Raw genomic sequence first — 21,860 nt, forward strand, 5'->3', positions numbered from 1 at the left:
ATGTGTCCCTACTGTTCTTCCCTTTTAAATTGCCTTTTAGATTTTTAATTACCCTGACTTTGGGATCCTGCCTTCGAAATGGGACCTCCATGGCTAGGTGGCTGTAGCCACTGCTTTACTTCTCTTACTCCATGTCTTTGGCATCTTTTCTTCCAATTTGGTGCACTGTGTTTGGGTGTTTGGGATAGTTGGCTCCTTTCTGTGGGGTTCCGAGCACTGAAAATTTTTGCTTGGCTGCTTGATATTATTTTCACAGCTTAACAGTGTAATGCTAACCAGCGTTACATCAGTCAACGTGCTTAGAAGGATGTGATTCTTTATAAGTATGTGCTGCAAATTTGCGGATTCCTCAGCCTAGATCATTGCATTATTCTTTTCCATACATTTTCTTTCTCTTTGCCCTGTGCCTGGAGTCTCGTCCCAAGCTTGCCTGACTACTTTGACAGTGGATTCCTTGATACTGTTGCGTGGGTCACTGCCCAGACTGGCAGCATTCCTAAAGTTGGGCAGTAACAGTTCTTAGGAGTGAGAGTTTTGTAATGCCTTGCGGGGGGGATCCAAGCTGTGTGGTGAGCACTCCACACACAAGGCTTGCCACGTGGAATTATTTAAAGCATCTTTCATGTAACTGCTGAAGTATGCAAACCAGCCCTGAGAATGGCATTAGTTTAAATTAGTAAACAGCGTCAGCCATAACAAGAACATGGCCTTTACTAATTGTACATTGAACTGGGAGATTAATGCTATATTCTTCCGTACTTGTGATGCAAGGACATTAGTGTGTGTATTTGGGTGGGGCGGAAGCATGGGCTACATTTGCATTTAACGTAGCTCTCAGTAAAAACCATTGCTAAACATTTATTTGTCTGTCCAAGGATGTGGATAAGCATGAATTATACTTTAATGTATCCTCACATTGCTTCTTGGGCATAAATATTAGAGTTGGTTTTTATACCCTCCTTCTCACTACTCAAAGGAATCTCAAAATGGCTTACAACTGCCTTCCCTTCCTCTCCCCACAACAGATACGCTGTGAAGTAGGTGGGGCTGACAGAGCTCTAATAGAACTGCTCTGTGTGAGCAACTCTAACAGGACTGTGACTAGCCCAAAGTCACCTAGCTGGCTGCAGATGGAAGAGTAGAGAATCAAGCCCAGCTCTTCAGATTAGAGGCTGCTGCTCTTGACCACTACACCATGCTGGCTGGTGTTCTGTTCTTGCTATAGCAAGGTTTAATCCATGGATCAATAAGTAATTGTGTATTGCAGGGAAAGGGGGACTTCTAAAGTGAGAAATGCATCTCTGCACATCAATATGATGGTCGTGGGTGGGCTGATCATGGGAGAGTTTTCCTCACAGAATTGGTACCTCACTAGGAAGGAGGTTCAGTTGTCTGGGGAGCACCCATGTGATCAAAGTTCACATGCTGTAATTACTACAGACACATGTGGGCCACTCAGAAAATAAGGGGTCTTCCTAGTCTAGAGTAATGTTTAAAGCTCTGTGTTAGTTAAGCAATTGAAAGGAGAACGTTTATGGGCTTAAATTTGTACACTCTCTCTTGACTTTCAGTGTTTTAACCTTTTGAACTTCATTTTGTGCATCAGCATCACACACCGGGGACGCTGTTCACTTCTGAAATTCTTTGTCTGCTTTAATAATTGATGGTATCTTGGAATAGATGTAGGCAGTGTGAGCTTTTTGCTTAAACTCTGGAAAAGAAACCTGTTTATCTGTTTTATTCCTGCTGCAGAAGAGAGAAAGAGAGAGTGTGTGTATGAATTGTCTTCTTAACCCAGTAATTGGTTTTCCTTTCTCTGCCAGAAATGAGATAATATCTTCATGATTCACACACAAAATCAGGTTGGATTCTGAGAACCTTTTGCGGGAAATGGGAACTTAAATATGCTGGTGTGACCTCTTTGTTTTTGTTTTGGGTTGGTTTTATTTCTGACATTTAAATGTCCATTAGCATGGAACATAATCACTGCAAAGATACTATGGCAGTACAATGGAAGTGTGCTGTGCACAGAAGCTTACGCCTTGAATAAAACTTCCTTGATCTTAAAGGAGCCACTGGACTCCAACTTTGTTTTGCTGCTTCAGATCAACCTGACTACCCACCTGCAGTAGAAGAAGAAGAAGAGTTGGTTCTTATATGCCGCTTTTCTCTACCCAAAAGAGTCTCAAAGCGGCTTACAGTTGCCTTCCCTTTCCTCTCCCCACAACAGACACCCTGTGAGGTAGGTGAGGCTGAGAGAGCCCTGATATCACTGCTCAGTCAGAACAGCCTGATCAGTGCCATGACGAGCCCAAGGTCACCCGGCTGGTTGCATGTGGGGGAGCGCAGAATCGAACCCGGCATGCCAGATTAGAAGTCCGCACTCCTAACCACTACACCAAACTGGCTCTCATTACACCAAACTAAGTTAGGTTATGCTTCCAGTGGTGCCTTGCTGGGTTGATGTCAATAATTGGTTCTGTTTTCTTTGAAAAATAATAATAATTTTGTTGGGCTACAGTTTTTCAAGGACCGAGTCATGTCTGAAAATGCCCTCTAGCATTTTTTGGCAGACTCAATACAGGACAGCTTGCCATTCCCTTCCCCAGTCATTATCGTTTTATCCCCCAGCAAGCTCGGTACTCATTTTACCAACCTCAGAAGGATGGAAGGCTGAGTCAGGCTTGAGCTGGCTGCTGGGATCGAACTCCCAGCCTCATGGCCAGAGCTTCAGACAGCATGTCGGCTGCCTTACCACCCTGCGCTACAAGAGTCTCTTCAAGGACATTAAAGGTAAAGGTAAAGGTATCCCCTGTGCAAGCACCGGGTCATGTCTGACCCTTGGGGTGACGCCCTCTAGCGTTTTCATGACAGACTCAATACGGGGTGGTTTGCCAGTGCCTTCCCCAGTCATTACCGTTTACTCCCCAGCAAGCTGGGTACTCATTTTACTGGCCTCGGAAGGATGGAAGGCTGAGTCAACCTTGAGCCGGCTGCTGGGATCGAACTCCCAGTCTCATGGGCAGACAGCTTCAGACAGCATGTCGCTGCCTTACCACTCTGCGCCACAAGAGGCTCAAGGACATTACAATGTTGCAAAACTGGCTGAAAGTAGCAAACTTTGGTCCTAATCTTCAGAAATGATAGGAGAAAATGAATGTCTGGTCTGGACAACGAGAAGAATGAGATGATAGGATCCTGATATGGAATAGCAGACTGCACCAATTCTGTTTGTAGTTAAGGGATGGCCCTTCTGAATGCTGTCTTGTGTGTGTGTTGGGCTGTGTGAGTGTTGCATGTATATATATACATTTTCCTTGCAACTTGGTGTAACAGGTATAAAGCCTCTAGGCTAGCCTTGTCTCCAATAAGCAGCAGACTACTTACAATTTTTTTTTTTGGTGTCCGCACTCAGTCAACATACGAAAATAAGAAGAACCGGGCTACATCAGACCAATTTTCCATTTCTTGCAGTATTCTATTCCCCACAATGGCTGATGAGATGTTGTTAAAGGCTTGCATGAAGACTTTCTGCTGCCTGCCCTACCCTTGAACAATAAGCAATCAGTGGTAGACTTCCTCAGAACAGGGTGGTCCCATTCTGTCTGTGATGATAACAGCCACTGATGACCCTGTCCTGCATAAATGTGTCCAATCCTCCTTTTAAGAATATCACAAAAATGCCTGGCATCCCTTACCTGTCCTGCAGTCTTAAGTAGCACCATGCATTCTGTCACCTTAGTCTTCTGCATCAAATTTCACTTCATTCTGATCTACATAACACACCAGACAAAAGCAGACAGCCACAGAATGGATTGGTCACATCTTGTATGTAAAGCTAGTAACCCATATTTTTTCCTGTACGTGGAAAAATGGCTTGGATGGTGGTGAAAGGCAGGATATAAATGTTGTAAATCAATTAAATACATAAACCTGGAGTCAATTACAGTGATTACACTGGTCCCTGATCCATTTCTGAACCCTATTCTAGGAGCATTTCTGCACACCTGTAAAAATAGTGTTAAAGCAGCCAAATGGTATAACACGAAACATAATCGCGCCTCCTGGCCCCTCTTCACCTTTTTCCTGTCTTGCTCTTTTCTGCCGCCTTTTTGCACTTCTCACTCTCCACAAGTGCTGCTTGAAATGGCGGAAGAGTGCAATGTGCTTTAAATGTGACTGTCTTCCATCTGTCAATCAAGACAGGCAACCAATCCGCATTCTCTACGTTTTAAAGGGCCCGCAATGCCCACAAATTATTTTTAATTCAATTCTTCTCCATTGAAACACTTATGCATCTAATCATAGATGCATAGTGCTTTTTTAATGCCATCCATTATGGAATCACAAGTCTTGAAACTTAAGATAAAACATTTTGTTCCTGATTTTGGAGGGGGGAATTTAGAGATGCATGCTTTGTGTTACAACTTTGGGCTACCTCTGGTCTAGGGTGATCTCTATTGATATCACCACTCAAGTACCCTCTCTGGGGTTACTATGAAGATAAAGTGGAGAAAGGGAGAACAATATAGCCCACTCTGCATTTCTGGCAGGAAGAATGCTATAAAAACCTGATAATAACATAGGGCTGGCCTGTGCCTGATAACTGGTAATGTCTTTAAAACACAGTCCATACAGGTAGGCTAGAAAGTTCAGACAAATCTGAGAACCAGAGCCAAAGTGGGAAACTATGTCATGTTTAATGAGCTTGCATAGTCTAGAGGTCATAAAGTGACAGAAAAGGTCACCCAACATTGCCTTTACTGTGGAAGGTATTAAATGCCCTGTTGCTCCAAATCATCTTGAATGACAGTACTGTTATCTGACATGTCTAGGTTCTATACTTTGTATTTTGCACAAGAGGGGGGAATGCCTTCTGTTGGCATTTTTGTATAATTAGAAGCATCAGTATGCATTAGACAAGGATACTATAGTGAATAAATAAATTGCCATCAATTTTCTCTTGGATTTTCTCTTGGATGCCTTTAATGTAAAGGCATTAAATATATGTTAAACATCTTCATTATACTTCATATATTTGTTGGATATTTTCATGATGCTGTTTACTAATTTATGGCTAATTTATTCTCTCCTTATATATGTATAGTGATTTCCATTTCATTGTCTGAGGAAGTGTGTATGCACATGGAAGCTCACACTTTGAATAAAACTTTGTTGGTTTTAAAGTTTCCATTGGTCTCAAACTTTGTTCTGTATTAATAACTGTCATACCCCAGTGACTGAATACAAGTGAATTAGGTAGTGGTGGACCCTTATGCAAAGATTAAACAGCACAATGAGAGAAGGCGTGTGGAGAGATTAATTCTAAAAGCACATTTAAGATTTCCCATCCTTGTAAGTTAAGGGCTACAGTTAAGAAGAATAAACTCTGGGCTACATTTAAAGTTAGAGCAGATGGCTAGCATTGCATCCTCATAAAACATACTTGCATTGCAGAACTGTTTAGCCAAGCTATTTACCAATTTTTTTTTGGAATACTTTCTCTGGAGAATCGAAACACTGCCTCAGTAGTGACTAGTGCATAGAGGTCATCTACTAGTATTTTGACATAAGGAAATTTATTGCAATATTGAAGTCTTGTGGATTCATTGCTCCATTTGTCAGTGAAAGGTTTCTTATTTTTACATTTTCTTGCTTTACTGAAGCTCATGTCAAACTAAGTAATATTGTGTTAATGGTGTAGCTTGCAAAATGGGATAATAAATAAGTAAATGTTCAACTTAGAAGGCTTAATATAATTAAAATCTGCTACATTTAAAGTTAAAGCAAATGGATAGCATTGAATTCTCACAAAAAGAACTCACTTGGTAGAATTCATTATTTAAATAAGTACAATTTACTAGTAAGGCTTAATTTATCAAGCTTTTATATAATATAATTGAATTACTAATAGTTTTGGGTTCATATTTAGGGAGTATTAAAGGGTCAAGATTCCCATTACTTGGCTTGAACATTTTCTCCCAGAGTTGGGGTACTCATATGTACAAGATGGACCAACATACATGAAGGAGGAGAAAGGGAGGAGAAAGAAGAAGGAACAAGAAAGAATCTTCTTTACTTCTTAATCTCCTGGCAGCTTCTGGTGCATTTTTCACAGGGGTTCCATGTCCTTCTGAGTGGTATTGGGGACACGCAAGAAACTGTTGAGAATAGGCAGGACAAATCTGCTCTGCCAACAACATACGTGAGCATGTTTCTGAGATCCAGCCCTAAAACCATTTGGATTTCTTTGTTTAATAGCAGTAGTTTAACACTGAGATCAGTGCAATAATGATTGTTCATGCAGTAGGCCTAAGCATTCTTTGCTTTTGTTGAGTCATGGCCAGTAGCTTTGCCAATGGTCATTCTTAATTTTGGAGAAATATAATTGGCAAAGAACAATTTATTTTTGATATGCCAGTAGAGTTGGGTGGCATACTTGGGTTTCTGCTCGCTGTATGACTGGATACATAACAGGACTGTGTGTCCAGATTTCTACAATTAAGAAGATCCTGAAATGTATCTCTGACCTTGTGAGCTGGACTGTGCATGTCCAAAAGCCACTATAAAAATGTAATACAATATTCTGATTTCTTGGGGTGTACAGGGCAGGAGCCTGTTTGAGTTGAATATAAATAAATTAAAGGACCATGCAAGAATCTTGCCTCCTGGAAGGTTGTAGACCTCTATCCAATCAAGAATTTTAGGAATGTGTGGGTACTGGAAATAATTTTTATACTTTTGATCTTCTTGCAGTGAGCTTATCTTGTCCAGCATTGATACTGATGCAACAGGAATGTGGGAATGTATGGTCAACAACTCCTATGGAAGTGTCTTCAAGCAAGTGGAAATCATGGTGCTTGAAACAGCTGCACCCTACTGCCCTGCTGAAAGGATAATTAACAATAAAGGGGATTTCATGTATGATTTGTTTGTTTCTAAGGTTCACAAATTACCAATGAGAGCTCATCTTTGAGGCCTGTTAGAATCTGACCTGCAAATGGGGTTGTCATAGGCCAGCTGACTTTCCCACTGGCATGCCAGTGTCCAGTGGGAGTAAAAAAATGGTCACTTCCAGGGAAAAAACAGGAAGTGATATTACATCTCTCTAGGAAGCACTGGAAACTCTATGGTGAAATCATAGAGTCTTCAGCGATTCCTAAAGAAGACTGAATGAAAGTGACTGGCCTAGGCTACCCAGCGAGCTTCACGGCAAAGAGTAGGACTAATCTTCCTAGTCTGCCACTCCAGCCATAATACCAGACTGATTCTGATATCAGTGCTAGGGTGTTAGCAGTAGCACAATGTCTAGGAAAATTTCATAAAGAAACAAAATATAAATGTCCTGCGTTAACATTTCCCTGAAGGAAGATTATGGATTGGATCCTGCCTATTTGTTTTCCCAAAGGCAGTACTATTCTCTGGCACCAAGAAGCCTCTTGTGAGCACAAGAGAAGTTTTTGTTTCAGCAGAGAACTCCTAAAGCAGGAAGGCATCACCATAAGCTAAATGAATCTGCAGGATCTAGCCCTCTTTTTAAATTACAAATTTCCACCTAAACTCAAACACTTCATAGAAGAATTTTCAGAGGAAAAAAGATTTTGTGTGATCCTAAAGTCAGTTTATGAATTTAAATAACTAGCTTTTGATTTAATGCAGCCAGGACTCACCTAAGGCCACTATTGACACGGCGGCGGGCTGGGCAGGGGAAGGCACATGGAGGAAAAGTGCAGGCATGCATAATGTGCTCTGTGTGAGAGCGGGAGCAGGCATGCTTGCAGCCTGCCATTCTCTTGGTGGTCAAGCGAGGCATTTCCCACCCAAGTTATTGATGTTTAGAATTAATGTTATATGATTATTGGATGGTTTATATAATCATCACAGTTGGTGGATGGAGGCATGGGGTGGACCCTGCTTTAAAAGGAGAAGTCAGATTAGGGGCACCTGACTGTACCTCATAGGGACCTTCTTATGAGGAGGCCAGACTACCAACTGGGCTGACCCTGGCTGAGGAAGGCCAAAAGGGTTCACAGGGCCGGGTGGCCTGGGGTGGGCCAATGGAAGTATACACCTCCAGTGGCACCCCAGGTGGGACACCTCCCTGGGGATGAATCCAACAGCAAGGGTCCTGGGGCCAGCAGGTGAACAGCTCAGGCACCCTGGGGACTATGGGTTTAAATGAAGTGGTCGGCTGACCACATTGTGCAGGCCTCCACCCCCATGCCTGGCCAACGCTCTTGGAGTTGGAATGTTATATGTTTAATAAATCTGTGGCTTGTTTTAAAAGCCAAGAAAATAGAGTACATGCCTTCTTGAGCCCACAGTGCCCCACCTGCAAGTCAATAAGATAGCTGACTGCCGCTCCAGTAATGTATTAACTTTCATAAGTTGGAAGATGCCCATTTGGAGCATTCACCCTCTTCTGGTTCTACAATCCTCTCTTTCGAGCAAGCAAGGAACCATCACATATAGAATTGCTTGTTGCCTGTAGAGAGGAAGAGCTGTAGCACAGGTGCATTTGGTCCTTGAAACTGGTCCCATGTGGGAATGTTTTGAATTTCTGTATAACTTTTTTTGGGGGGGGGCGTGGCAAGTAACTCTAATGACATAGTACAAAACCTCTTATTTTGCAATGTTAAAGGCAGCAAAGAAGCTGCATGCTACTAGGTACATTATATTATTGGTTCAGTCCACATGCCCCCTTCAGAGGTGAAAGGGAATAATGCACTATGAGTTTGAAACTCCCTTTCCTCTCTCATGTAGTTCATAGGAAAAACACAAAGAAGAGGAGCCCTGGCACATTTAGTCCTGCAATCTTGTTTCCAGCAGTGTTAGCCAGATGTTAGTTGGGTGTTAACAATTTGCAGTGGAAGCGAAATTCTTCCCTCCCCTTTATTTTATCCTTAAACAGTATAATTAGCATTCAGTTTAGGAGTTCTTTTCAGCTTTGAAAAAAATGCACATTGTTTTCATCACACTTAGCAGGCTATCTGTATAAGACTCATGGTACAGAAGGGATCTTTCTCAGGGGGAAAGTAAAAGCCCTTGTGTTTTTTTCTTTCTTTGAAAAGTGGAAGAAGTGATTGTCTCTGCAGCCTGTGTTCCTACTCAGCACAAAAAGGTTCAACTTGAGGTGCTCTTTAATGAGTCATTTTTAAAATATATTAGATAAACTTGTACTGACTGCTACATAATGCAGCTTTCATTAAGAAACCCTTCACTCCCTTGCCAGTAAATGTCATTCTCTTCTTTATAAATAAAAGATATATAAATGCTCAGCTAACGCCAGAGGCATTGTGCCGTTTCATTTTCTATCAATCAAAAAAAGCCCAGGAACTCACATCTCTGTCCTATTGATCATCTTTCAGAAAGTCCGCACAAATTTATTTTAGACACTTACATCAAAAGCATACCGCATCCATAGATTTCCTTTGGCATTTCAAAGTAATGAATTCAGAATTACAGGGAACATCTTTGCAACTCAAGTTAACATTCACACCTGAAGATTTCTTGAAAGGTTTCTCCTCTCGGATGCAGCTTACATTCCAATAATTTATCCTGAAAAGGTCTTTTTGGGGTTTTGATATTATGGCAAAAGCAGGAAGCAAGATATAACTGCCAACAAAAAGCAAAACTAAAAAAAAAGAGCAGTCCGTTTTAGAGGAAGGAAAAGCATTAAATGTAATGGAAAGGTTGAGCCTTTTGAGTTGACAGGCCCAGGTGGTATTTGTAATTGAAAACTTGCTGTAATTCAAGCATCGGTGAACAAAACCTATTATGAAGTGATGGCTGTTATTTTTTTAAAGGTTTGCATGGGTTCTTTTCCCTCTCATTATAAGACACTTTATTATTTTTTTAAAAAACTTAAAACTGAGTTCCACTGTTTCCAAGTAGTAAGCTAGTATATTCTACTGCTATAAGGAGTAAGTTCTTTCCAGGGGAGTCCAAATGATTTTATCTTTGAAACCAGTTGCCATGCATTTGAAGTCATTATAAAGGATCCTAGTTGTGGTAAATAAGCTATAGTACCATAATTCACCAGTGACCAGGGCCCATTCTTCACACATTAGATAATGCACTTTCAATGCACTTTAGAAGTAGAAAATCCAACTGCAAAAGCACATTGAAAGTACAATATCCAGTGTGTGTGAAATGGGCCCTGGATAGCCATGCTAGCCTGATCTCATCAGATTACGGTTGCTAAATAGGGTTAGCCCTGGCTAGTATTTGGATGGGAGGGGGCCAAAGAATAGAAGGGTCGTGACTCAGAGGCAAACAATGGCAAGCCACTTCTCAGTGTTTCTTGCCTTGAAACCTCATGGGGTCTTTCCACTTTCCACTACCAGCACCATAGTATTTCCCTTCAAGTGAGGCTTATCCCAGAAGCAAGATAGAAGTGCTCTATAGTTCCTTCTGCAGTTGACTTATTTATAAAATTCTGCCCATGGTTCATATGGCATCCAGAAACCATTTCACCAACATCATGAACCACTGCAGAGACCAACCAGGGGCAGAAAATGAAAACAACTTCTGGTAGAAATTTTTTTGGAATTGAAAAATGCATGGCTGACTTGGAAACTGTTAGCAGACACGAAAACAGTATCTTAAAAAAAAGATTTTAAAAAATACTCTAATGAACCAATGTCTTCTGCCTTAAGGGCCCCCTCCGGGAGATAATCAATCTATCTCTCACAACGGGAGAATTCCCGGAGGGACTGAAAGAGGCTGTGGTACGCCCACTGCTGAAAAAAACATCCTTAGACCCGCGAGAGCCCAACAACTATCGACCCGTCTCGCATTTAGCGTTTCTGGGGAAGATGATTGAAAGGGCTGTCGCAAACCAACTAACAGAGTACCTGGAAGAAGCTTCGGTCCTAGACCCATCCCAGTCAGGCTTCCGGCCTGGCCATGGGGTAGAGACAGCGCTAGTCGCCCTGACGGATGACCTCCGTCGCCAGTTGGACCGAGGCGGGTCGGCACTGCTGATATTACTAGACCTCTCAGCAGCGTTCGACACAGTCGATCATGAGCTTCTAGCTCGCCGCCTCACCGATGCCGGAATACGAGAGACAGCCCTCCAATGGCTGATCTCCTTCCTCCGGGATCGTGGACAGAGGGTTGCAATTGGAGACAAAACATCAGACCGTCGTCAACTTACTTGTGGAGTCCCACAAGGAGCGGTCCTCTCTCCTATCCTATTCAATATCTTTATGCGCCCTCTCGCACAACTGGTACGGAGGTTTGGGCTGGGTTGTCATCAATATGCCGATGACACCCAGCTCTTCCTCCTGATGGATGGCCGCCCTGACTCCCCCCCAGAAGCATTAGCCAGCTGCCTGGAAGCAGTGACGAGATGGCTGAAGCAGAGTCGTCTGAAGCTCAATCCTTCAAAGACGGAGGTCCTGTGGCTGGGTAGGAAGGGCCCATGCGAGGAAGCGTGCCTGCCTGCCCTGGATGGAGTACAGCTCTCTACGGCTCACTCCGCCAGGAACCTAGGCGTGATTCTGGATACTTCCCTTACAATGGAAGCCCAGATCACAAAGGTAGCGCGGCTGGCATTTTACCATCTCCGCCAAGCCAAACTACTAGCGCCCTACCTGGCCCCGGAACACCTAGCCACAGTGATCCATGCGACGGTCACCTCTAGACTGGACTTCTGTAACTCGCTCTACGCAGGCCTGCCCTTAGCCTTGACCCGGAAACTACAGCTGGTCCAAAACGCAGCGGCCAGGATCCTCACAGCAACACCGTGGAGGTCCCACATCCGGCCCATTCTCCACCAACTGCAGTGGTTGCCAGTTGAATTCCGGATCAGACTAAAGGTTCTGGTAATTACCTTCAAGGCCATTCACGGTCAGGGCCCAGTGTACCTGAGGGACCGCCTCCCTGCCTATGCCCCTAAAAGAGCTCTGCGCTCCACCGCCACCAACCGGCTAATGGTCCCTGGCCCTAAAGAAGTCCGCCTGGTCTCGACCAGGGCCAGAGCATTCTCTGTACTGGCCCCCACCTGGTGGAATGAGCTCCCGGAGGAGATCAGGGCCCTGACGGAGCTTAAACAGTTCCGCAGGGCCTGCAAAAAGGAGCTCCTCCGCCAGGCATTTGGTTGAGACCAGGCACAACCAACAGCGAATGAAGGGCCCCCGCTCCCCCCCTCCCCCCCTCCCCCCCCTTCCTCCCAGAACTCCACCAGAGCGCTCTGGACCTGTTGTGGTATTGCACCGTTCCATCGTTATATTATTTTATTATACTGTTATACTGTTATATTATTCTGTTATATGGTTACAACCACTGTTATTATTTACTGTATATTTTAACGAAGACTGTTTTATGTATCGTTGATTAGTTTTAATGTAAACCGCCCTGAGCCTTCGGGGAGGGCGGTATATAAATCTAAATAAATAAATAAATAAATAAATAAATTAATGCTATGCAATTTCTGTGCTTGTTAGTGCTATACAGTATATCATTTTACAGCCTTTTTTTCTGAAGCTCTACAACAGGAGTGGCCAACCTGTGGCTCTCCAGATGTCCATGGACTACAGTTACCATGAGCCCCTGCCAGCAAGCAGGGGCTCATGGTAATAGTAGTCCATGGACAACTGGAGAGCCAAGTTTGGCCACCCCTGCTGTACAACAATAGAAGACTGAAAACAATCAAAAACTAGAAAACTTCATTGGCACTATGGTTTTGTTCAGACTGGAGTGATTAAACCTAGGGCCAAACAAAATGTGCCAGTATCCCTGCTATGAAAGGAGAAAGTTAATCTTTGAAGACTCACTTGATTGAATAAATTGAAACCAGCCTTCCACCACACCATTGTTAGCAATTTTAAAGGCTGGATATGTCTTTTTAAACCTGTCTTTTACCTCTTAAATATGACTATTATAATATGATATTAGTGAAACTTAGAATCATAGAATCATGGAGTTGGAAGGATCCTTCAGGGTCATCTAATCCAACCCTCTGCACAATTCAGGAAACACACAACTACCTGCCCACCCACAGTGATCCCAATTTCATGGCCGGATGATGCTTCCCCCCCCCAAAAAAATGTGATAGATAATTTTTCTTTTCCCTTCCCAATGGCCCCAATCCAAATCAAGGCTATGAGCATGCACAATTTACCTTGTGCAGACAGTTGGACACTTGTGACTTCTGTTGCATCTGTTTTAGCCCCCAGTGGTCATGGGACTGCAATATTTTAAAGTATATTTTTAATGCACGTTGTGCATAATTTTGAAGTTTTTTGTGATTATTTTGGCTTGTAGGTGGCCCAGGACTCTGGCAGGAATCATTGCTTACCACTCATGTCTTCAGTATTCACTCAGTTCAGTTTCCCGTCCGCATGGAGCAGAAGAGCCAAAAGCATGGCGTAAGTGTAATCGCACTGGTCGGTGGGCTGAAGAAAGCTATTCTGAATGTCCTTATTCTCAAGAAGCAACTCAAGTCCTTCATGGCTTTAGTCAGGTAAAATGACATGCCTGTTATGCTTAGAGCATACTGGAGATGTTGTATATTTCTTCTCAGTACAATGCACAGAAACCAAAGTTTGCTTCTCTGTTGCCTAAGGTACACATTATTGAAAGGATGTGATCTGAGATATCCTGGAGTACACAACCTCTGCAAGTATTCTAGGTTTGAGCAAGATACTTTAGATAGCAATGTGAGATTTGTGCTATTATTTCTGATCTTTCTTATGGTAGGATGGTTACTTGGCTGCTGAAGAAGGTTGAAAGGTTACTGTTAGTAGCATTGAAGGGAAGATTTTCTCCACAAAGTATTAGCGAACCCTTATTTGCTGGTGTATCTCTTTTATATTGTTATTTACAAGACTGAATGTATTGCAAGATTAAGATGGGTAGTTATGTTTGTCTGTAGCAGTAAAAAAAGAGCTAGAGTCCAGTGGAAGTTTAAAGACTAACACAATTTGAGGCAGGATATGAGTCATGGCAGAAAAAGTGAGCAGTGACTCATGGAAGCTTCTACCCAGGTGCAAATTATGTTAGCCTTTAAGATGCTACTTGCTGTTTTTTTAATTGAACTTATTGTAGTCGAAGAGCAAGCATGGTTAACATTTTAGCTGCATTTTATTTGCAATATTTCTTTTCGATTTTTTTAAGATGCATCTCAATGCCACCAACGCACTTGAATTTTCACACCAGCTTGCAGCCTACACCAGAGATGCCGCCAAATTTGCAGATAAGATGGATGTTATCTATTTGGCTTACATGCTGGAAAAGCTAGCGGCATATGTGGATGAAATCCAAGATGTAAGATATAATCTGATTCATGAATGGACAGTCTTTTAATAGTAAACCATAAGTGTGTACCTCTGTGGTCTGGTCTAAAGATACAGCAGAATGAGATGATAGGAGTCCAACATAGCACTGCAAACTGTAGATGGAGATGGTGTCACATTTGTGATGCTTCTTCCAAAGTAACAAACAAACAAACAGTAAACCAAGAGTCACATCCAGCCTGTGAGGCAGGAGATGATCTTTCAGATCTGAAGAAGCAAGCAGTGACTCACAAAATCTCATACTTTGCTACAAGTACGGTTAGTCTTTCTTTGAGGGGCTGCTGGACTCTTGCTCATTTATATTTATTTGTTATTTAAATTTAAAGGGCACTCCTCTTGAGTTTGTCATCTCAGGGTGGTTCCATCCCCAAATCCCTGTGAGTTTTTCAACCTGGAACCCTATCCCCATCCCCTACTGGTGTCGCGGGGGGGGGGGAGGTGCCCTTGCAACCCTAAGCTCCTCCTTCCCAGCTAGCGCCAGCACACAAAGACTTTGGAGAGCCCCAGAAAAAAGTGCCATAAAAGTGCTGGTAAATATTATCACCCCCCAAAAGCCCTAGATTCGGAGAATGCAACAGTCAAAAATCTTCACGTTACCATTTAATTTACACTCTTTCATGCGAGAACTAAAGTGCATGAAAAATGTTTTCTGAGAGGCGTATTTTTAGAGAGGCTATTACATTACATCTTGCACACTGTTTCCATTTAGGGCAGTTACCTTGGCAAATAAATAGCCAAGTGCTATTTTTGACATGAGTGTCTGTCATAATCTTCTAAGTGCTGTTTTAGTTCTATTGCAAATACTCTGATAGTGCTTTGACCCCACTGTGATGCTCTCCAGTTGTTCTCCATGTCTTCTCTACCAGTATCTATTTATTTTTCCTTTCCCAGTTCAGTTTTGCACTACATAATCCCTCCCCAAATAATTTTAAGTGCATTTACATGTCAACTATATTGGCTTTGAATGAGTGAAGCTTTTCTGGGCTTACCAGCAGCAGCACATTTATGTGTTTTATCAGTTTAGTCATTTCTAGTTTGCTTTTCTCCCTAGTGGGGACACAAAATGGCTTACAAAGATAAATAAACTACTGTTTAAACAAACAACAAAGGGAATGCAGAGTTTCTTCTTCCTTCTTCCTTCACAAGACATTCCACTGGGAACAAATCTCAGAAGTGTAGCCATCTTTAATAGAAACGGTTCTTTCTTTCCTTCACCACTGTTTTTGTAGCAAAGTATTCAGGCATGTTGGCCAAAGCTACTTTAAGGCTATCAGGACCTGTAGGGTGTGAGCTAGAGGCCAAGGGCCCAATAGCTCATATACATTTGGGCATGCTTAAGCTTTAAAGGTACCAGCAAAAAGGAGTGACTCGGGTGTTCAGACGCAGGTCTTCATCTGCTAGGTACCTGAATCCCTTCATTTTCTGGTCCTATGCAATGCTTGTATGCAATGCTCTAAAGCAGCCTTTTTCAAACTTTTGACCATGGAGGAGCCCCTAAAATAATTTTTCAGACTTCAAGTCCTGGTAAATCCAGTTTAAAATCAGGAGTCTGATAACAGTCATAGATCTACTGTGATTTTGTGGCAAGTCACAACTCACACAAAATCATTTAGCCAAGATCATGGGAGCACAGGTAAATATGCCATGGTTGCCAGACTTGGCTCTAAGGTCTGTATCAGATAAGGCCAGGGTGAATCTTTACATTAAAATTGGGGGGGGGGGGGTTGCTGGGGTGGGAGGAGTGTTTCAGCTGCAGGTGCATCTGTGATGCTTTTTGAACCATCATTGTGGGAAATGAAAAAGGGAAAAGAAGAACATTTGCTATTCTCCATCAATCATTTTCAACTTCAAAGGGCAATGCATCTTTCACTGTAAAGTTTGTATTCCTAGACTGGCAGCTACAAAGCGCCAATTGTGGGCTGGGCTGTTATTATATCAGCATCCTATACATATTTACTAGGAGGTGAGCACTACTATACTTCCATAGGTGTAGCATTGCAGCTTTAAGCCCCATCACACTCAACTCTAAGCAGTGGCATTCTTCCTCCCTCCCTCCCTGCCATGCTGTCGGGCAACTCTTCTATTGAAACCAGGCCTTTTTTGTAATGATACTTACCTGTCCTGGGCACTGGCACCTTTTGGAGGATTCTCTCAAGCCCTGAGGGAGGGACTGGTGAAAATTAGTGGAACCTTATATGAGAATGGGCATTTTCTTCACAAAAGAAGCACTGACTGGAACTATATCCATTGCTACAAAGTCCTTTGTTACAGTTTCCAATATAAAGAGATTCACAGAGCATTCCTAATCAGGGTTACACCTTTCTAAATCCTTTGAAGTCTGCTACAGATCACCCTGTGCGAGATTAAAGAGACTACAGAGATCAGTTCCCCTGGGGAAAAATGATGCTTAGGCATTGTACTTCACTGAGATCCCTGTCTTCCCCAGGGTCCACCCCCAAATCTCCAGGACCTTCTCAACTAGGATCTGGCAACCGTATCTTCCTATCTCCCATGGGTGGACAGGGAAACCTGGCAGCTCTAGCATCTGCTCGTCTATTTTTTTCTTAATATGTTTAGGGGATGAACCCAAACACTGTACAAAAAAAATTAGAACAAGTCCTGGGTCTAGCCTCAGTGAATCCTGAATTTGTTTGGCAGAGGCTGTTAATTGTGCCAAGAATGGTGTGAGCACATCAGTGACTGAGTGCAATGCAGTGAGAAAGGAGAATGTGGTCCTGGTCGAAAAATTTCACTGAGCAGTCACAGATCTATGCACCCAACCACTTTGCAGATGCACTACAGACAATGTTGGACAGAGCTAAATCCTTAGCATGGCACCATTTCTTTCCATGGTTTTGTATTTGTAGCAGAGTTTCTCTAGAATGTATTCATGATCAAAAATAGAAGCCTTGTTGTTTCTTTTTTTAACAAAAAACAAAACAACAATGAACAAAACCCTACAGCACTTAATCTTTACAGCATACTTGCTTGAGCTCATATAACTCTGAAACAGTTTTGAGGTTATAATCACTGATTTGGGAAGAGACATATCCATAAGCAATCAATTTACTCTTATGACTATAATACCCAGATGTAAGCTGATGCTTTAAGAACTGCAAGTATCCGAAATGCTCGATGGACTAGTTAAATGCAGCCGCTTTCAGCTGTAATCTTATGTTCTCTTGGTACGGTAGTCAAATACTTTGTGCTGTTTTCCCCCCTCCTCCCACTGCCAGCTTTCTGATGCTATTGTTGAAATTGCCAGCAATATAATGCTGGTAAATGACCATGCGTTATGGATGGCACAAAAGGAAGATAAAGCTTGCGCTAGGATTGTACAGTGTGTGGAGCGCCTTGCAAATCAAACACTGACCGGCAGTACACAAGCCATATCAAAGGTATTTCTTCAGATTTATTGCTGTCTTTTTAACTTGGGCATGAGGATGTAGTGGGGGGACATAGCTTTTCCTGTACTGAGCCATATGCACTGAGCTTCATCATACCTGATTTTATAATACAGAATGCTTGTGAGTGATGCTAGCTACCGGGTCTGATGCTAGGTATCAGATCTTAGAAACAACTCTGTATTGATCAAGAAGCTCTGCAGTGGTTAAAAGTGGCAGCCATGTTACTGATTTACTACCTTACCAACCCTGACTTGGATGTAGGGTTTCCAGGCACTGCCATGCTGTTGGTGGAGTATGGGGGTGCTCTCCAGGAGCTCCTTCATGCACTTACCTGAACCCAGAAGAGCGTCCAGCATGCACCCATAAGTGATGTCAGCACATCAGGGGTAACAATCTGGGTGCTGGGAAAACTCATGAGCCTCAAACCATAGAGTTTTGCCCTAAACCAGGAATGTTGCCCCTAATGACCCCAGCGTGCCATCACATCCAGGTGGCGTCAGCACATTGTTCCCGGTCCCTGTGAGTGGGGGGGGGGGAGATGTCCAGGGAGGTGAGGATCACTTGCAACAGTGGCTGCTTGGGGGGAAGTTCCCCCATTTTCTGAAACCCCCGAAATTAGGGGGAGCAACGCCAAAGTGGGGGTTTCCTCTGTCCTAGAAGGGGGTCTGATATCCCTACCAGACTAGCCTGATCTCATCACATCTCAGAAGCTGATCAGGGCTGCCCTTAGCATTTGGCTGGGACCCCATCAAAGGAATACCATGGCTGTGTTGCCGAGGTAGGGAATAGCAAACCAACCCTGAATGTTTCTTGCCTTGAAAACCACACAGGGCCACCAAAGACAGCTGTGACTTGACCACACTTTCCATCACCGCCCCACCCTCCCATTTTCTGCTTAAGCACTTTTTACACCTGAGGTACAAACATGTTTTGAATAATTCATTTAAGTCAGAGCAATAGAGGTCGCAGAATACCAGTTGTGCTTTTGGGCTTGGAATTAATTTTTCCTGTAGAGAGAGCCATGATTTTAACACTGGGTTTTAAACTATTGATTTCACAAGCCCAAATGATTAGAACTCTCCTTTTTTCCTTCTTGAATGGTAATAACATAATTATTAGGTGACTCCATCTATTAGAATTCAATTTCTGTTACTATAGGAACCATTTTCTAGTTTGCGGTATAAACAAATTAAATAAAAACTTAAAGACAGTAATGCAGGGGAAAGTCATGGCATACATATGTGACGGTGAATCCACAATCCATTCAGGTCTAATTCATTTCCAATGCTCTCTGTTTTGACTCTCCTGTTTTCACTGTGGCTTGTCACAACATATGATACTCAGTAAGAAACCTTGCCCTGAATTCCTGATGTTATTATTTACCTCACTCCTTAGCTAGTAGAGGGCAACTGCTTCTTGTACTGCTCATCCTCCTTCTGAAGCAGAATATTGCTAGAGGGCATGCTAGAGGAAACTGGCCATCTGGCATAGTTTTTTGGCATGGACCTCTGGCAGTGCTCAAGGAAATCAGCTCGTTTGCTAGCTGGCTGGCTTATTTATTGAAATATTTGTATCCAGCTTCTCTCTCCAGAGAAAACAAAATGGCTCCCAACAGGAAAAAACAGTTTCCTCCAACACAAAACAAAATAACAAACGTAGGCTGGTCCAGGATTCCATAGCTGGTTCACCCAAAGATGACAGCTGTGAGCCACAGGCTAAGAGCCCTTTGGCTCTTGCCTATGGTCACCAACTTCCAGGTGGGGCCTGGTACTTTTCCAAAATTACAACTCATCTCCAAATCATACAGATCACTTCCCATGGAAAAATAGCTGCTTTGGAAAGCAGACCCTGTTGTGTATCAACCTAGAAGAAGCAGGTATCCTTCCCCAGATACTTCGCGAAAATCTCTAGGTATGTTTTAGCTCACGACCCAAGGGCTCTTGCTTCTGGCCACCCAAGCCTAATACGTACCTGCAAACAGGACAGAGAGAAGAACACATCTGAGATCCCACCTGGGCATAACAAATCATGAAACAGCATTCAGCAGCCTATACCTCAGTCTAGAAGCAGACAATAAAAATAGCTAAGAAAACACAAACAAACAAAAATGGATGAAGCCCTTCAGTTAAAAGCTGGGATAAAACTAAATTTAGGCCCATCACTGCTGGCATTGAAATTACTTTATTAAAAACAAATGTATAATCAGTCTGAAAGATTTAAATGGTGAAAAGTGAGATTATGAACCTAGGAAATAGACTGACAGGTATAAGTTGGAAGGGGGGGGGGGGAGATGTGAAAACAAACCATCTGGTACAAAGTGTTGCCAATATGTAGAAGAATGTACTTCGAGACCTAAGGCTGATTTGCATGTACAAAGACCATGTGTGTCCCATGCTGACTTTGTACCAATATATTCTGGGTGTTCCCAGCTGGGAATTTAATTGCCCAGTTGAAATCAGGACTGCAAAACACAAGGAGAAGAGGTTTCAACTGCCTTTTCATCATGCCATTTTCCTGACTTGAAATGGTCAAAGGGAATCACTGTTTATTCCCACTAGGGAAACTTATGTATACCAAAGGCCAGTTTGGAGATTTTTCCTATAGGAAAAAAAATGACTTCTCAGAGTACCAGTTTTGAAAGGATAGTTTGCATTATGGTTTGTATTTTGCCTAAACAGTGCAGAGCATTTAGTCACATTAGGTAGCATCTTCTAAGCTGAGAGGAGATCCTCAGTTGCGTCTGCTCCTTGATGTCTGATGCACCTGTTGTGGATAGTCTGTGATAAAAATAGTCACCTATTGTCATTCTACAATGATTGTGTTTCAGTTGTGGGCTCATTTGGAAGACCCCAAAGTTAGGAAAATCTCCCCAGCTGGGAACCTCAAATAGAGCAGACCTTTCATGTCCCTCATTCTGATTCTTTGCTTGATTTTGAAGACAGTGAGCTAGAAACATTGGCCATTCACATGCATTACCAAGTTAGGGGTTAGCGTGTTGGACTGAGGATCTGGGAGGCCCAAATTCCAATCTTCCCTGTGCTGTGGAAGTTTGCTGAATGACCTGGGGCCAGTTGCACAGTCTATGCCAACCCAGCCTACCTCACAAGGTTGCTGTAAGGTGAAAGTGGAGGACAGGGCAAGTATTAAGTTGCTTTGCATCTCCATTGGGGAGAAAAGCAGGGTACAAATGAAATAGAGTGGAAAGCCTTGATCTTTTAGTCAACTATTAGCTTATCTTAATAATAGTTCAAGTGATGATATGCAATGGAATGCCCATGCAACAGGGATTGTGTATAAGGCAGCTTATATGTTGTGTGTTCACCTTGAGAAAATTGTCAAGTTCCATAGGTCACTTTTCTAGTTACAAGTTAGAGAGGATGTCAATTGTCTTTTTTGGAATAATCCTTTTTGCAGGCTGTGGAATAGTCTTCTTTTGCTACTTAGCCAATTTAATATCCCTCTCCCTCCCCCCTTTGTAGACAAATTAGTGTACAGTCAACTGCAAGTTGTCAATAAAGCTGTAGACTTCCCAGTGTAGCTTCATGGAAACCCAAACAACTGCTGTTCCTTCTGGAGACTGGCCAGCCAGCAATTAGCAGACTGAATCACTGAGGTTGTAGTAGTCTGTTTTAAAATGAAAAGACAATGCAGTGTTCATCAGTCTATAAAGGAAAAAGCACTGAAAACCATTGGACCAGTGCCATCCCTGCATACACATTCCTCAGCTTGAGACATATGGAATATCTGCTGGTTCTAGGGTGCAACCTTTTGAACTTACAGAACTTTCTGATCCTTTTCATGACCTTATTTTTGTCCTAGGCTCTGTGACTAAGTGAAATTTGTTTTTTTTGGGGGGGAGGGGGGAGGATCCATACAACATCCCCTTATTGTCTGTGACTTAGCCTGTTTTCCCCCAAGCTTAGTGTAGTAAAATCTCTAGGGAAATATCATGGACGAAATGCCTTTATGTAGTATTCGGAAGGGAAGGTATGCATGTTTGCAGGTCTATCTACATGAGTGCCATTTCTTTTTTCCAGCCTTTGCAACCTCCCCCTTTAAAAAAGGTACTTCACTTCTAGCCATGCTAGTGGAAAGTTAAGCCTCAGCTGTTGCGGGCCTTTTATACACCGGTGTTTTCCTTTGCTTTCGCTGT

General features: G+C 42.7%; 1 protein-coding gene across 3 annotated transcripts in view; it reads left to right on the forward strand.

Moving 5' to 3' along the window:
- Positions 1-21,860, forward strand: part of ADGRA1 (adhesion G protein-coupled receptor A1) — a 452,787-nt gene that overhangs the window by 208,882 nt on the left and 222,045 nt on the right. For 2 of the 3 annotated variants that reach the window (XR_013233660.1, XM_077350198.1), the window contains exons 8-11: positions 6,757-6,921; positions 13,270-13,468; positions 14,122-14,271; positions 17,537-17,698. Coding sequence is in view for 1 of the 3 variants with exons in the window: in XM_077350198.1 (XP_077206313.1) it covers positions 6,757-6,921; positions 13,270-13,468; positions 14,122-14,271; positions 17,537-17,698 (676 nt within the window). In the remaining 2 variants the exon portion in view is untranslated. Of the gene's footprint in view, positions 1-6,756; positions 6,922-13,269; positions 13,469-14,121; positions 14,272-17,536; positions 17,699-21,860 lie in introns of those variants that run through there. The other variant, XR_013233661.1, reaches the window with a different exon arrangement.

The sequence above is a fragment of the Paroedura picta genome, chromosome 8 (genome assembly GCF_049243985.1).
Source record: "Paroedura picta isolate Pp20150507F chromosome 8, Ppicta_v3.0, whole genome shotgun sequence".
NCBI lineage: Eukaryota > Metazoa > Chordata > Lepidosauria > Squamata > Gekkonidae > Paroedura > Paroedura picta.